A 17,246-nucleotide genomic window follows, 5' to 3' on the forward strand; every position below is an offset into this window, starting at 1 on the left:
ATCAATTAGACTGGCAAGTGCTTATAAACTATCTATGTTTGGCGTTCGTTTTACATACACCGAATGAAAAAATGGAATTAGACGGGGTTCTGTTCTAGCTTTCGTCGAATTGCTGACTGTATAGCAAACTACGCCACAGAAAACATTATTATGTGGGTGCCTTTTTCAAACCACACTGTCGGTAATATTATTGTGTGTGTGTTTTTTTTTTTATTCAAATCACACCACAAGAAATAATTATCATGTGGCGAAAATCCCAGCTCCGTAACAATACTCCCACCCTTAAGCTAAAGGAAATATCTTCGCCATGGCGTCAACAACCCATCCTAACCCGTCCTCACACTCACATTTGTCGCAGACCATGACTGGTGTTGGAAGAACTGCTTCTACTCCTCAGCCCGAAAGATACCCACAATAGGAGCACTAGATCGGAACTTAACGACACAGACAGGCCAAAACATAAACAGGAAGTGACCACTATCCAACAACGACAACTTCCGCTATCAATTTATTTCACCAACCAACGACCTCCATATAAACTTCCACCAATCACAACGAATCTCTGCGTTGCTGTCATTTCCCCCACGTTCTGCCTATCCTCACTTTATTGATGCATTTGAGACAATTATTGTACCACGAAGTGAGCGTTTATATTGAACTCTTAGTATATATAACCTCCAAAACACGAGCCCCTCCTTTTGAAAAATCGCAGCTGTGTGTTTGGGAAGGGGCGTGCATGGGTTATTGTTTTCAGTCCGCTCTCTATGTTACTGGCGCTGCCATTTCCTGGTTCTACTGTTGTATAGCTCTGATGGCTGCGGAGACGCCAGGAGAGCGAGCAGCGCAGAGAAGGCACCTGGCTTATGCTCAACATAGCCATCTTTAGCTGTAGAGCAGCGCCTACGGTATCCACTCAAGCGACTGGTAAGGATATGTTAGACATAGAACACATGTGAAAAGAACGTGTTGGCTGAGGGATTCTCGGGGAAAACTACCTTTCTGCTGATTCTGTTCTCACGGGGTGTCAGTCGAGGAATCTAAGGTCTACTACGACCTCTCACAAGGGCGCATGACAACTGACCGTTTTGCCTCTTGCAGGGAAGCAGAGCTCCCGCCGAGCCTTTGATGTGCACAGAGCAGGCAACTATTGCCACTTGTTACTGTCAGGAGCATATCAATATTACCCATTTCCATCTTTAAAGGTGGGCACATCAATATTCACTCCGTGGCTCCCCTGAGGAGGCAGGGGGGGTTGCGTGGGTAGAACTGATGCTACCTTTACCGCTCATGGACATGGTACGCCGCGTTTCTGATAAGAACACAGTTCACTTTCAAAAACTTTATTTCGGCCTTCCGGACCATTAAAGTACAAACAAAATAAATGTAACAGACCAGTTAAATCAATAAAAGGTAAGCAGCCGTTCAAATCATGAATATAGTCTAAAAGGTATGTTGCACACCATTTTAACAGGTACATTTGCGAAAAGTGCAAATAATGACATTACTTAAAATCAAAATAAAACCGCAGTACCTAAGTAGTCGACATACTAGCGGTTAGACTAAGCCAACAGCTTCAGGCTACTAGATATAAGAGGAGATGTTTTTCTCCTAAGAAGCCACATAGCGCCAAGAAACTTAGCAGCTGAGATGACTAGGGTCAGTCGGTGTCGTCCTAAGAATGCAAAAGGCAACTAAGTGGCTGCGGACACCTAAGAGTCTGAATGTTGAGGCCAGGCCTTTCTACGAGCTGATGCGTATGCTGGACATGCAAATAACACGTGGGGGAAGCTCTCCTTATGGGAATTACAAGCTGGTCATACAATTGGGCCCCCTGCTTGACAATTTGGAGCAGTCCTGCCAAGTATCACGCATGGGGTGTGACGCTAACTCATATCAGTGTGGTGATCCGCATCACCGCACTGAAATGCATTTTCACGCATTTGCAGAGTAGTACCTCAGCCTTCCTGGCTCTGCCTAAACAATATGGAGTGAAAGTGTGGCCGCTTGCATTACGCCCGTTCGTGCGCTGCTGGCGTGGCGAATCTCGGGGATCGGCTTGGGTCTTGCAGCAGAGTTGATGCTGCTGTTAGGCGCGCTGCACAATGCCACAATGTTTCATTTAGATTTTGCTGCGCAGCTCTCACATAGCCTGACATCACGGTAGTCGGGCGGCGTGGGGGGATGTTACGTACTTCTTGCAAAGGCGGGGAATTCGTTTTGGGAAGAAGCTGCTTGGGCAGTTGGTGTGCGCCGGTGCCGCCGCAATCGTGGCGCTCGCAGAGCTGCCTGCTGCCTGCACCTGGCCAGGCCGCCATCGTGCGCTGTCCCACGGTGAATTCCATTTTAATCACCGAGCTCAGCCTTCGTCGTGGAGTCTGTGACAGGCAGTTTAAGCGGCGGCCCAGAACAGCCGGACAGCCTGACACTGACAGGATAATAGCAGACATGAGGACAGCCGCCCTCTGGACTAAGGTGCGGCAGGTGGTAAACCTGAACTCTGCTGTAATGATGGATGCACATACACTGTACACTAGGACCTGCCTGAGGGAGAACGAGGGCGGGCGGATAGGGAGGAGCCAGGGGCTGGGGACGGCAGTTAGCCGATGACCCAGGAGGACGAAGGACGTGAAATAAAGAAGCTCCCGCCTAACACCCTGTGTCCGTGTCTCTGTATGCGCAAGGACACTACATCTGGCGACGAAGATTGGGATCGGAACCTGTGGCGTGAGGAGGACGGCTAACTCGGTCAGCGCACGTCCCTGGATTGCACATCCAGCATTGTGAGGCTGGTGACCGTGTGGTAGCGGAGCCACTGCGCAAGCGTCCTCGCGCGCTGGGAGCCCACCCCAGCTGTCCGGAGGTGTGTTCACCTGCCCGGAGCTCGCACCGCATGTGTGTGTGGCCCGTCCTGGGGGGTTGGAGCGAGAAAATTGCCTGCTCGCCGGGAGCCCACCCCGGCGGTGCAATAAACATTGAAGGCTGCCTCACCTTGTGCGCCCGCAACAACGCCCGTCTGAGAGGGTGAGTGCTGGCTACCACCGACAATCGGTGAGAGGGAGCTGCAGTGAGAACACCGTGTCTTCAGTTGTAGAAGGCCAAGTCTCGTTGTACACGAGAGTCTCGCGACGGCCATCTTGAAGTCAGTCGGCTCGTCTAATCCCCAGTCGGGATCTTCGGCGGCTATATTGGAGTCAGACAGAGAGCCTGAAAGCCATCAAGCACTGGAAAATACACGGTGCCCACAAGAAACAAGCATTGGCGAGTGCAAAGAAAAATAAACTAGCACTGGCGAGTGCAAGAAGCAATTCAACAAGCATTGGCGAGTGAAAGGAAAATAAGTAACAAGCACTGGCGAGTGCAAAGAAAAGTAAACAAGCATTTGCGAGTGCAAGAAGCAATTCAACAAGCACTGGCGAGTGCAAGGAAAATAAGTAACAAGCACTGGCGAGTGCAAGGAAACAAGTAAACAAGCACTGGTGAGTGCAAGAATACAAGTAAACAAGCACTGGTGAGTGCAAGAAAACAAGTAAACAAGCATTGGTGAGTCAAGAAGTACTTTTGTCTGTACGTGTCGAATTAGCGGGATAGCGCAATGCCTGACCCCGGTCCCATGGGTGTGATGGGAGTATCGTTCCTGTGCCCTCCGGAGCCCCTCACTCTTGAATCTGGTGGGGGTATGGGCCTGCGGTGGCAAGAATGGCTAGAAGATTTCACGGACTTCATGAAAGGGTCCCATGTAGCGGATGCTGGACAGCAATTGATCACTCTCAGGAATCTTGTGGACAGATCATAAAAGAGTTGCCTACTGAGTCCTCTGAGTCATACACTAAGGTCTGTGAAGCACTCAACCGCAAGTTCTTGCACAAAAAGAATGTTGACTATGAGCGATATACATTTAACCTGGCATCACAAGAGAAAGGAGAGCAAATGAGCGTATTCATCACACGTCTGAGACGTTTAGCCAGATATTGTGACTTTGATAATTTTTCCACGGAGGATGCCATCCGATTGAGAATCATAGAAGGCTGTCTGTCAGAGCCCTTGAGACGCAAACTGCTCAAGAAAAGCTATCGGCTAGATGAGATTGAGGAAATGACAAGAGCCGATCAAGCCGACGAGCATGCGAAGAAGATGGAGGCCGGGAGAAGCGAGAAACGTGAGCAGGCGTTCAGGATACAGTCTCGACAAGTGCATGGATGATTCCCCACCACAAGCGCGCTCCTCGAGATCCAAAAAGCAGTACCACCCATCAAGTCGTCGGCGCAGAAGCACGAGTCGCACCAAGAAAAGATCAGAACGACAACTAAAGTGCTACAGATGCGGCTACGATTTCCCACATGCAAATACATGCCCTGCACTGGGCCAACGATGCCGGAAGTGTGGTAGAGACAATCATTTCAACAGCATGTGTGGGACTTCCTACAAGGATAATCAACGAGAACTTACCAGACAATATCGCCCCTCAAGCAGCCGTCACCATGTCAGAGCAGTACAGGATAGACGAGACTCATCCACTGGGTCGTCACAATCAAGCTGTCACTCCTGCCGAACACATTGATCTCGACGGTCGTCATCAAGAGGGTCATGATCACTATCACCCGTCTCGCAGGACCGTGACGAATACATATGCTTTGTAGCAGATCCTGATCGTCTAAAGGAATACCCACGGCTAAACATCAGAATTGGTTCCCTTGGTCACTGACCATCAAGCTCTGATCACAATTTTTGGAAACCCTCGAGCCAAAATGCCGCCATGAAAAGAGAGATGGGGCCTCAGGTTACAAGAATACACGTACACCATTGTACACAAGCCAGGGAAAGCTGCAAACCCTGCCGACTACATGTCCAGACACCCCACCCGGACCAACAAATCCAAACGGTCGATTGCGGACGAATACATCCATTTCGTGGTAGATCAGGCCAGACCCCCTGCTGTTCTGCTGGAAGCAATCTGTGAGGCCACTCAGTCAGACAATACCCTGCAGGAAGTAAAACGTCGCATACAGACCAATAGCTGGCGACATTTAGAAACTAAGGGACAAGGTGACCAAGAGATGTCCGCATTCAAACATGTCCATGATGAACTGTTAATAGCAACGAATGGTCTCATCCTAAGAGACACTTGAATTGTGATTCCAAGACAGCTAAGACAAGGGGTCATCAATTTAGCACATGAAGGACACAGGGGCATAGTCGCCACGAAAAGAGTGCTCCGAGAGCGGGTCTGGTTTCCGACACTGGATCTAATGGTGGAAGCAACATTGAAGGACTGCCCACAGTGTCAGCTAGTGAGCCGCCCAGATCCCCCTGCACCGCTGCAAATGTCTCCACTGCCGGATGGCGTCTGGCAGCACATTGCCATTGATTTCTTTGGGCCGTTCAAGTCTGGACAATATTTCCTGGTCATCATGGACAAATAGTCCAGATTCCCCATTGCACAACTGTGCACATCCACCAAAGCTTCCAGTGCCATACCAATTCTAGATGAAGTCTTCGTTGCGTGGGGCATTCCTCAAGTGGTAAAATCTGATAATGGGCCCCCATTCAACAGCCACGACTTCGCCGAGTTTGCTCAACACCTAAACTTTAAACACCGGAAAATCACACCACTCTGGCCACAGGCGAATGGAATAGTTGAACTATTCATGGCCACGGTAAAGAAATCCATTCAGCAAGCGGAGCTCACTCTCAAGAACATCCAGACAGCGCTCAATGAAGTACTACGTGCATACCGAAACACACCCCACTCCACCACGGGCAAATGTCCGGCCACCCTCAGGCTAGTCCGGTCAGTGCGCACCAGACTGCCATGATGAATGTCCCGGTGAGTGAACCACATCAGGACTCTGACCACGAGGAAACTGTGGCCATGGACAGGCTGAAGAAAGAAAAGATGAAGGGATATGCGGATGAATGTCGACATGCCTCTCATGCTGAAATTCGGGAAGGAGACTTGGTGTTGGCGCGGCAAGAGCAGCACAGAAAGACTGACTGCAAATATCATGAGACTCCGTTGAAAGTTGTGAGACAGCAAGGAACTATGGTCACCGCGGAAACAGACGGAAGACGAGTCACCAGGAATGTGACACACTTTAAGAAGTGCAGCCCTCGCGTAAAAGAACTATTGACTGAATCACTAGTTGAGAACAATGAACGAGAGACACCGCTCAGCCGCAGTCAGGTATTGATGGGAACTCTTGATGAGCACGAGCGAGATATCCCTGATCCTCAGTCGCGCCCCAAGCGGACTATTAGAAAACTTTCTCGCCTCATTGAAGAACTCTTAAGTGGCGATCTTCCGTGACGTGAAAGCAAAGGGTGCTGATACATTGTTGTGTTTTGTTTTTATTTACAGAGGGGGGAGATGTAATGATGGATGCACATACAATGGACACTAGGACCTGCCCGAGGGAGAACGAGGGCGGGAGGATAGGGAGGAGCCAGGGGCTGGGGACAGCAGTTAGCCGATGACCCAGGAGGACGAAGGACGTGAAATAAAGAAGCTCCCACATAACACCCTGTGTCTGTGTCTCTGTATGCGCAAGGACACTACATTTGCCACAGTGACTTGCAGTCTGCTTGCCCCATAGAGTCGCTGCCTGCAAAAGAGTCAAAGTAAGTACAAGCCACCCGAGTGGTGCTTGTGCTTATTCTACCGTGTGAAAACAGTACGTGCTGAATATGTGACTAAACCCATTTGTTCACAAGTAAAACAAAATAAGTAACAATGTTGATTTAAAATATTACAAGACCTTTATTGCAAACATTAACAAATTCCATAAATCTGACTTTGTTTCGAGGTGTTCTTTCAATGATTGGTGGGTTTTGTGCAGGTTAGTGTCTTTGGAGGACGTGCGAAAGTTTGCGAGAACGTTCTGTACATTGGTCATCGAACGTCAAGTCCGGTACAGGCTGTGTTTCAACAAGTAACTCCTGTTGTGCACGGATCCTGGACGTTTTTTCTAAGGCAGGAAAATGTAACATGCATTTGGTTAAAACTCTATGGTGGCTGTAAAATTCTATCATTACATACGAAAAGCTTGGCAACTGTGGTCTAAACTGCAGAGATGGGTGAAAGTAAAGGCTAGTGGCAGTAACTTTTTTTGCAATAATAAATGTGCAAATCCTAATACATCACAGCTTTTGTGCCATCAGGACTGAGCCTAATCTTTACAACAGAGCTGGCTCGTTGCCTTCTTCAAAAGAAAGTGTTCTGAAACTCTTGTCAGTGAGACTATGCTATCAGCCTAGCTGTGGCCTAAATGAGTGCCTCCCACGCTCCACTTTCTAATGCAGCGCTACTTACAGCTCATGTGGTCGGCGGCAATCGAGTGACTCTGCGAACCACTCACCTGACTATAATAAAGTATGAACGCCTTCCAGGCTGCCTTATCTATTTTCTGCAATGTTGGCTGCAGACTGATAAATTAGTTGTTTAACTATTATTTCTTATGCGTTGAAGTAGTTAACTTAAACTCTCTCTTTACTCAAATGATTGTAATTTCTGATATTTATGATTCCCTCTTCTTCACTGCTTTATTTTTTGTTCACGAGCAAGTGTCACTCATAGTCGCTGAAATGTCGCACATAATTTCAGTGAAATTATGAAAATGTCATACATACCAATCTGAAACCTTGGCAGCTATGTTGGAAGTGAATGGTCTCAGCGGTAAGACACCCACTCGAAACTAGAAATACAGTTTCCTCTCCTAAGTGACAAAAATCTGGTCCTAAAACGACTCATATCTGCTCTCACATAGAAATCTCATGATAACGTGGAGCAGACAACACTTCGTAATTCATTAGTGGCAGTAGCCAACCATTATTGCTTTTTCAGATCATCCTTCGATGGAAAATTTGAAGCCTCAGGGTGATCCCACAGCTCAGAAACCCCAAGAGAACACAACATATCTGTGATGCTCCTGAGCCGGGGAACTTTACTAAAGTGATTGGCTTTCATCACGTCCTATAGTGCTTCTACATAATGAGCTAACTCTGGAGCAGTCCATAGCCGGCTTTAGAACAAAAGGGGCACAATCTTACTTTGTGGACCAATCCTTTAATGCCAGAGTCCATAAAAAGTGGATACAAAGGGGCACCGGGGGAGGGGGGGGGGTACAGGGAAGGATAGAAAAGCTAAATTCCTCACAAATATATTTTCATTTCTGGATAACTCCTCGATATTAGAGTACCCCTTATAATTCCAAACCGTAAAGGGTATTACTGAGGCCTTAGCCTCGCAAAATTGGAGGACATGCCAAATTGGTTTTGTGTGAGAGGAGGAGTAATCCTTGATTAAGACGCCCCAGATCTGTTTTAGTTTGATGGCCGCCATGGTAATGTGAGGTTTCCATGTCCTGCCTCCCGAAATCGTCATTCCTAAATAAGTAAGAGTTCACCACCTCAAGGCAATGTTCCCTTGACATATTTTATGATGATTGAACAACATTAATTTGTTTTAAGTGAACTGATCTGGGGTTTTTTAGAGAATTCAGATATCAAGGGCGCACTACCTCAATTAATATGTTAGTGTGTTGTGTGAATGGTTGATGTGTAGTGCGTAAAGAGCAGGCGGAAAACACCCTTAACCGTCTAAAAAAGTCAAAGACTAGACACATTTACAAAGCTGTGCTCTCGCAACTACATTAAGGTGTTACATAAAAAGTACAATGACCAATGTGATTCAATGAACAGAAGCAGATTCTTTCGTGTGTTTCTTATCACAGCAAGATGATGGTTTATTGGTTCCAGACTTGAGAAATGTCACAGTTAGCCGACACGTGTTTCGTCGTGTACAGTTGAGTCAACACGACTCTTCAGGGCTTAAAACTCAACTCCAAAAGTATGGGTTGAGACTAGTCTGGACCTCGTAGTTGTGTTCTATGTGGGTAGATGAGAGAGAGAGACACTATGTCATTAAGAATCAAATTTGTGACTGAGTAGGAATGGTGTATCCAGTAGAGTCACGTACAAGATACACTTGTTGCCGCTAAATTCTGCCCTATTAGGTAGGTCAAAGTCTTCAAATATTAGCACTCTGAATACGGGTGCGTATCAGGCAGTAGCCGGGAGGGGATCCGTCTGTAGAAGTGCTTCCGAAAACGGGTTCGTTTTCTCTTTAGCGGTGTGCCGTAGTGCGGTATCCCTCCTCTGTTGGTTCCCGGTCGTCGTCTCTCGTGTACGGACATTTCTCAAGTCTGGAACCAATAAACCATCATCTTGCTGTGATAAGAAACACACGAAAGAATCTGCTTCTGTTCATTGAATCACATTGGTCATTGTACTTTTTATGTAACACCTTAATGTAGTTGCGAGAGCACAGCTTTGTAAATTAAGTTGTTTTAGATGTGATGATCTCCAGGCCACGAGCAGAACAAAAATCATCAAAGCGAGTCAAGAGTTTCTGCAGTCCGCTTAGTGTTTTGGAGATCAACAAATTATCGTCAATGAATGAAAGGATTAGTACTTTAGATTTTGCCAAGAGTGGAGCGTCCATGTCTACGTGGGTCAGGAAGGGGACTATGTTGTTAATGAATAAAGAAAACCAGGTGGGCAACAGTACGCAGCCCTGGCTCATACTCCTAGATACAGGTATCCTATCTGTCAACTGGCCTTGGTCTCCCCACATGACATGCACATAGTTACCCTCATGTAGGCGTATGACTAATGAAATAGTATTTGGAGGCATTGCCATGTCTGAGTTAGCCTTCCATAGACCAGTATAAGGAACTAAGTTGAAAGCTGCCTTTAAATCTACAAAGGTAACATAAAGGTTCCCTTTTGAAAATTGTGACTTGTCTCTTGAGGACATTTTCCTGTGAAATCCGGCTTGAAGTGGGCTAAGGATGTCATGATCAGACATCCAGTCCTGGATTTTCTCTAGAACACATCAGCAAAAACATTTTGTAGGCAATCTATTAGGCTGACTGGCCTGTAAGGATCTGTCTCCCTTTGTATATATTGGTATGACAATAGCACCCATCCATGCGGGCCCCTGCTGCAGTAGCATTAGTGATCAAGAGGATGTAACTAGACCAGGCTTCCTGATCAGTTAGAAACAAGTCAGTTGGGTCACCGTCTGGGCCAGTTTCCCTGCCACATTGTGACCGTGTTGAGTGATCAGGCATCATCAGAGTGCATACATTCAGGTAGAAGAGGGACTGGGCTAGATGGATGGAACAGAGTGCGGTTCCTGAGATAGTCTAGTAGAATTAACAGAATAGCTTCTGTTTCTGTCTCTCACAGAAGCACCGGATTACTGGTGCATGCATTCAGTAATTGAAATGCTTAAAATCAAGTATGGGAACTGTGATCGGGAGTGCAATAAGGGTGCGGTCAGTGAGTGGGGGGGCAATATTAAAAACTTAGCTAAAAAGAAAAACGTATTCTCCTTCTATTTGATTGTTGTTTTCACCTTTAGGTACCTGTGTATAAAATAATACACACCTCAAATGAAAAATACATGCACGTTAAATTAATCCGTGGGAAGTGGACTTTTTTTTTTTTTTTACATTATGAAACCTTAGTCAGTTAATGCGATCACCTTCGATGTCCCCCCACTGCAGAACTTTAGTCCAGGCTATGTTAATTAGTCACCTTGACTATGGGAATGCTTTGTTGGCTGAAGTGGGAGAGACCCTTTTGGCCAAACTCCAAGTAGTACAAAATACTGCAGCAAGAATGATTTTAAATCGTCCCGCAGGCTCATCTTAGCTCCTTTGTTAAGAGAACTGCACTGGTTGTCAGTGAAGAAGAGAACTTGTTTTAAGATCTGCTGCCTGACACATAACGCACTGAATGTGGAAAAAACGATTAAAATATTTTCCTTGCAGGAACCTTAGATCTAGTACTCAGGTTATCCTGCAGGTTCCCCGAATTCGCCTTGCCCTCACAGGGGGTAGAGCGCTCTCATATATTGCTCCACGATATTGGTATGAGCTCCCTCCGGCTCTACACAAAATCCCAAGCTAAAGCATCTTCAGGAAACAGCTGAAAGCCTTTTTGTTTTTAACAAGAAATGTATCTTATCCTGGCTTGCTTATCAACCCTCAGTACACTTGCCTAGTTAGCGCTGAGATGCCCCAGGGTGATTTGAGCGCTTTATAAATATTTAACATAACATAACATGTCAGTGTGTGTAACCAGAGAGTCATAATCAAATCTTGGTTGACGCAATGAGGAATAGTGACTTGTGTATTTATAGTACTCTGAGGTCCCAGTCTGTAACAGGAGCCCTCCTAGAACAAGCATTGGCATAGCCAACAGTTCTCGCCTTTGTGACCTTATAAGTGTTGAACCATGCAACAGTTCATGTTGTTGCACCAAGGATATTGTGCTGCATAACTAAATACTTTATAACGTCCCAAAAGCGAGACCTATTGGCTATGCCAATGCTTGTTTATAAGGCGGAAGGTGAAGGGATGAAGTAAGACAGCGGGGAAATGGAGAATATCCACTCTTAATTTGAGCCGGTGTAGCCCCATCACTAATTAAATCAGCCATTTAAACGGGTCCCTTTCAGACCCTGTATTCGTGCTCTTAACTTTAGAAGTAAAACATTCTAGAAAATTTGGTCATTAACACTTATGGTACTCCAGGTCAGCCATACAGTCCCTGTTACGTTTTACACTTTTTAATTTGTTTCACGTCTGTGTTTCCTAAGAGTATTCAATTTTGCCAGATGGTTCTGTAGTTCTGTTTTTAATGCAAGGTGCAAGCTGCAAACTAAGAGGCCCCTAGGTGTTGGGTGAGTTGCGAATGTTGATGATGGGTACAATTGACAGTTCTAGATTTGTTGACGCTAAGAGCAGTAGGAGTTTTTCATAGTGGCTGATTGTATCTAAAGGTGTTCAAATGACGTGCTCATGCAGAGTGTCAATAAATGATTGTAAGGGGATGGTGAAGAGGAAGAAATGAAAAGAAGTACATGCAGAAGGAGAGAGTGAAAAGCCAGCAATGGAGAGGAATGAGATGTGTGAGAGATGGAGGAACTTCAGCAAGGGATCAGCATGAAGAAAAGGGCCATAAGTAACTAGAGAGATTGCAGAGAAAAGTGATGTGAAGGGAAGAATGGGATTTTTTACTCACTTAATGATACTGAATAAAAATCAGTGCTAATAGGCATCGACAAAGTGAATAGATTGAGCTTGTTTTAGCTGTATGTGATCTTTGTCGTGCTTAGTGTTTGGAAAATACACTTAGTGACACATTCTGGTCAGTTGGCAACGCTGTGTCAGGCACATGTTTTAGGCCACGCCCATAATTACATAGGATTCTCCTGTTGTTAAGGATCCTAGTTACACTTCTGTGCCTAGCTTTTAGTTACCCCCCCCCCCCCACACACACGCACCTTTTTCATCCTAATTAGAGCACTGTATGTCCGCCATCTTTGGCTGTGCTTAGGATAGGCAGGCTGGTGAGGTGTCTGGCTAAGAGGTGAGCTTTAACAATTGTTTTTTAAAGAGATGCATTTTTAACTAATCTTTTAATATCACGCTATGGACTAAATGTACAGCGAGATTTGTCTAATTTTGCCCTGTTGCCTTTAGTTCTGTTACTAGTCTGTCATGATCTTTAAAGTCTTGCTTTTGTTAAAAACAGAGTGCCCTTTGCCAAAAGCAATGTATGTCTTTATCTATAAATAACACATACATTTTTACTTTTGAACAGGAGAGATTTTGAGCACAAGCATCATGAAGGACATTGAAGTGAGAAGAATGGGGTCGGCCCATGCGTTCTTTATATTGTCCATCATGTTATCAACCTTTATCCCATCTCTCTTCCTGGACAACTTCTCAGTCGTGGGGACACATCTTCCCTGGCTGTGGATTTGCTCTTTGTCTGTGGCAGCAGTTAATTTTGTTTTATATGTCTTGTTGAAAACCACACCCTCCTCCAAAAGAAATTCTTTTTATCACAAGGTAAGTATTAATCTTATTTAACTTTTTTCTTCAGTTGTGATCACACGTTTGCCTTTGCAAAGACAGATTCACGAAATACTTTGTTTGTAATTTCCTCGACCTCCCCCCACTCCACCCCCCAACACCCCTCCCCCTGTGACCCAACTGCAAAAATCTGCAAGTAATTATGGTGTTGAGGTGGGAGCATGGATGTTCTGGAGATCAGAATGGGGTGGCTAAAGGGAATGTTGGAAAAACTCAAGTCATTTTATCTTGTGTATTGGCAAACGTTCCCATTGGCTTTTAACAAGTACCCTTCAATTCAGTGAAGACAAAATGCTCAAGCAACTATGTTAAAGTTACCCAAACATTCCAACCGTTGTAGAAGATGGGCTTTGTCTGAATGTAAAAATATTTTCCACACAGAGTGGAATGAAAAGATTAAAAGGATAGTTCCACATAAAAACATTTCTTGCAGTGCTTTAAAACACTGTCATAAGTCTCTCTTTTCCCAACTGCCAGTGAAACTTCATTTCACTTTTTTCTCTCTGTTTGCAGTCCAATGTGTCCATCTTATGCCCCCTCAGAACTCTTATGATTTCTACACATTACATGTATCAGAAAGCCATTCCTGTGATGCAAGCAATATTTTGCAGACACCTGGGTACAGGAATGAAGAGCACAGTCAGTAGCCGGGGCTGCAATGTTCATCTCTGTGCAGACTGCCATTGTGTGGTAGAATGGGCATCAGGCTTCTTTGGCAGATGCTATTGGTAAAATCCTAGGCATCCTATTTTTTCTTGTTTTTAAAAGCAGTTGTTGACATTTCTAATTATGTTTACAAACGCAAGTAAATCACATTTTTCATAGTGATTGTCCGCATAGTAAGAAGATGTTTTCCTGACCTATCCAATATATTGTTCACCATCCTCCATATTCCTGCCCAGTAGCCTTGTCCTCAGCGTTGGCACTATCTGACTATGTGTACTATATCAGGATTTGACTAATGGCAGGCCCAGCCATCGGATACTGGCAAAGACCTACTGCAGCTGTTTGTCATGTGTCAGCAAGAGCTCCATCCAGTCTTCATTGGTTTAGTCTACTTGCAGCCCACAGGCTCATCACTTTGAGGTGTTCTGATAGTAGATGCTGGAATCTCCTGCCTTTCATAATCCTACAGAGCCCAAGACTACCATTTCGCAAGTTCCCCAGGTCTCTAAGTATTTCAGAAGCCTTGATTCTTGGAGAGTCTTCAGTTGAGGCCGCATCGAAGTGCTCAGACAGTGCAGTAATTGTCGATAGCACCAAACCAGTTCTAGATGCAGCCCAAAATTAAACCCGACTTCCAAAAATCTTTTTAGTTTTCCGTCTTTGCGATTGAAAAAGGATTCATCCATAGGGTTGCAGTCTCCACCCCCCCCCCCCCTTCCACTCCCCCACCCAACTGATATGGTATCCAGATAATTCCGCAAATAGTGAGATGAGTCGTGAGATTTGTGATTGAGCTTATATGATCTGATAATGTCACCAAGATGTCATCAGCATACAAAAAGATTACGCTTCGCAGGCCGGGTTGACTGCACTTTATGGCCTTATCCTGCCTAACGGTCACCACCAGTGGTTCAGTGGCCAAAAGAAACCGTATCAGAGACTGAGGACAACCCTTCTAATTTCAAAAGACTGGGCGGTGTAGCCATTGCAAGTCAAACTGTGTTTGAGTAAAGCCATTTCACCTTCTGCAAGAATTCTGTCTCTATTCCCATGTGTGTTAGGATCCGAAACAGGTATCACCACTCTGTGATCGAACGCCTTTTCAGTGTCTAGTGAGATCATCACCTTTTCATCCAAATCTTCCCTCGCCTGCTGAAGAGCATGAATGAATGATCTCAGATGAGCCGCCAAAAGTGGTGCAGGACAAATCTTACCTTGTCTAGATGTAACAAAGATGGTAAAACAACTTTCAGGATAGTGTTTTGGCCAATAACTTAACATCAACATTAATTATTATTATTATTATTATTGGGCATTTATTAAGCGCCTGGTTACGCCACTGGCGTGTCCCCGCGCTATGGTAAGTGAAATGACTGTCCCCCCTCCTCCTAACCCAGCTGTCTACTGAAAGAGATAAGTCTTAAGTTTTTTCCTAAACTGGATCTCAGAAGGCTCAAGCCGAAGTTCCAGTGGCAGTTTGTTCCAGCATATGGGAGCGAGGTATCTGAAGGACCTGCCTCCCATCCGAGCTTTAGATATTCTTGGAACTTTTAACAGCCCAACCTGCGAGGACCGAAGACTGCGTGTAGGCTCGTAGTAGGCTACTAAGCTCTGGAGCGGGAGAGGTGCCTTGCCGTACAAAATACGGTGGCAGGTGGAAAGGGCCTTGAACTTTACTCTCCTCTCAATGGGGAGCCAATGGAGCGCTCGCAAGGCTGGCTTGGCGGAAGATCTCCTAGGGAGTCTAAGGACCAACCGCGCTGCCGCATTTTGAAGAACCTGCAAGCGACCGATGGCCTTGCCTGTGGCCCCCAAATAAAGCAGGTTCCCGTAATCAAGTCGGGAGGTGACCAAGGCATGTACCAGCGTCCGACGAGCAGAGATAGGAAGCAGGTCTAAGACTTTCCTAAGAACTCTCAGAACGCTGAAACATACCCCCGCCACCCGACCGACATGTGGGCCAAAGGTGAGGTCCTTATCGACCCACACGCCCAGATTCCTAGCCTCCCGGCAGGGAGCGGGGACTTCCCCCAGACAAGGTGGCCACCACGCCGACGACCACGCCGACGGTACACCCCCCACCACGAGCACCTCGGTCTTGCTCCCGTTCAACTTTAAACAGTTGGCAGACATCCAGGCCGCAAGGTCTTTCATGCAATTCCTGAAGATGTCTGCCGCAAGACCGGGCGCGCGCGATAGGGAGATGACCAACTGCGTGTCATCGGCATAGGACACCAAGCGGAGGCCGTGACCCTCCACAATAGCCGCTAGGGGGGAGACGTAAATATTAAATAGAGTTGGGCTCAGGGACGAACCCTGAGGGACGCCCTGGCCCAACTCAATCTCCCTGGAATAGCACTCACCCAGTCTGACCTGAAAGCATCTCTCAGAGAGGAAGGACTTGATCCAGCCAAGCGCAGCACCTGTCACCCCACCTTCACTCAGACACTGTAGCAAGGTGGAATGTGCTACAGTGTCGAATGCTGCGCTTAGGTCTAAAAGGATCAGTGCCATCGTCTGGCCCTCGTCTACTCCCTGTCTAAGAGCTTCTACCGCCACGAGGAGAGCGGACTCCGTCGAGTGGCGGGGACGGAAGCCAAACTGCGAGTCGTGGAGTAGCGAAGCCGTCTCCACAAACTGCATGAGCTGTATATTGGCTGTTTTTTCCGCCACCTTCGCCATGTAGGGGAGGAGGGAGATAGGACGGAGGTTGTCCAATTTATCAAAGCTGACATTGGCCTTTTTTTGCAGGGGAAGTACCACCGCCTGCTTCCAGGCCTTCGGGACCACCTGAGACTCAAAAGAGACGTCCAAAAGCTGACGGACGTAGGGCTCTAGCACTGGTAAGCTATCCTTAAGCCGGCTCGGGGTAGTCGGGTCTCTGGGGGAACCGGATTTGATGGATCCACATATACGGAGAAGCTCCGTTGTGGAAGGAGTGACAAACATGGTCAACCGATGTTCCCCTTCCCTTCGAGGGAGTTCCACGGGGGCAGTGCCTCTATCTGTCTTCTGGGGGAAGGAGTTGTAAATGTTGGAGACTTTAATTGCAAAGTACTCCGCAATGCGATTGCAGCCCTCCGTGGTGCAGAGCTCCTTCGGTGCTGTGGCAGTTTTTCCTATTGCAATGGATTTATAAATAGAGAAAAGCTCCTTGGTAGACTGTTTGGCTTCCTCAATTTTATTGCAATAATACGATGATTTGGCCTTCCTAATCATCATATGATATGCCCGCCTGCAATCCATATAAGTAGTTTTGGCCTGTGCGGAGTATGCAATCCTCCATTGCCTTTCGGCGCGTTTGCATGCAGCCTTGGCCGTTCGCAGATCTTCATTATACCAAGGTGCCGACCGTTGTATTCGGCCGCCTGATTTCGACAAGCCAAGCGGTGCCACCTGATTCAGGGCTTCAAAGATGCGTTGGTCAAAGTTGGCATTGACTTCATCAGCCCCGTCCCCCACGGGAATACCTTTCTCGGTAAGTGCCAGATTGAATTTGGCCTGGGAGAACGCCGTCCATTTCCGCCTAGGATGTTTATCAGCGGGAGGGTCATTAGGACGGGGTTCCTGTAATTCAATGGTAAAAGGGACGAGGAAGTGATCAGACCATGCAATGGGAATCGGGGCATGGGCGTC

The 17,246-nt window shown here is 46.5% G+C and overlaps 2 protein-coding genes across 2 annotated transcripts in view; one reads left to right on the plus strand and one right to left on the minus strand.

The window, feature by feature from the left end:
• The window catches only part of CRIPT (CXXC repeat containing interactor of PDZ3 domain), a 197,424-nt gene extending 196,941 nt beyond the window's left edge, over positions 1–483 (minus strand). The window contains exon 1 of the mRNA XM_086927780.1: positions 348–483. Within this exon, the coding sequence (XP_086783906.1) occupies positions 348–363 (16 nt within the window). The 5' untranslated portion in view covers positions 364–483. The remainder of the gene's footprint in view (positions 1–347) is intronic.
• A 123-nt stretch (positions 484–606) lies between these two features.
• Positions 607–17,246, plus strand: part of PIGF (phosphatidylinositol glycan anchor biosynthesis class F) — a 98,619-nt gene continuing 81,979 nt past the window's right edge. Inside the window, exons 1-2 of the mRNA XM_086927781.1 lie at positions 607–924; positions 12,670–12,920. Coding sequence (XP_086783907.1) covers positions 864–924; positions 12,670–12,920 — 312 coding nt within the window. The 5' untranslated portion in view covers positions 607–863. The remainder of the gene's footprint in view (positions 925–12,669; positions 12,921–17,246) is intronic.

The sequence above is a fragment of the Lissotriton vulgaris genome, chromosome 6, assembly GCF_964263255.1.
Source record: "Lissotriton vulgaris chromosome 6, aLisVul1.2, whole genome shotgun sequence".
In the NCBI taxonomy this organism is placed as follows: Eukaryota; Metazoa; Chordata; class Amphibia; order Caudata; family Salamandridae; genus Lissotriton; species Lissotriton vulgaris.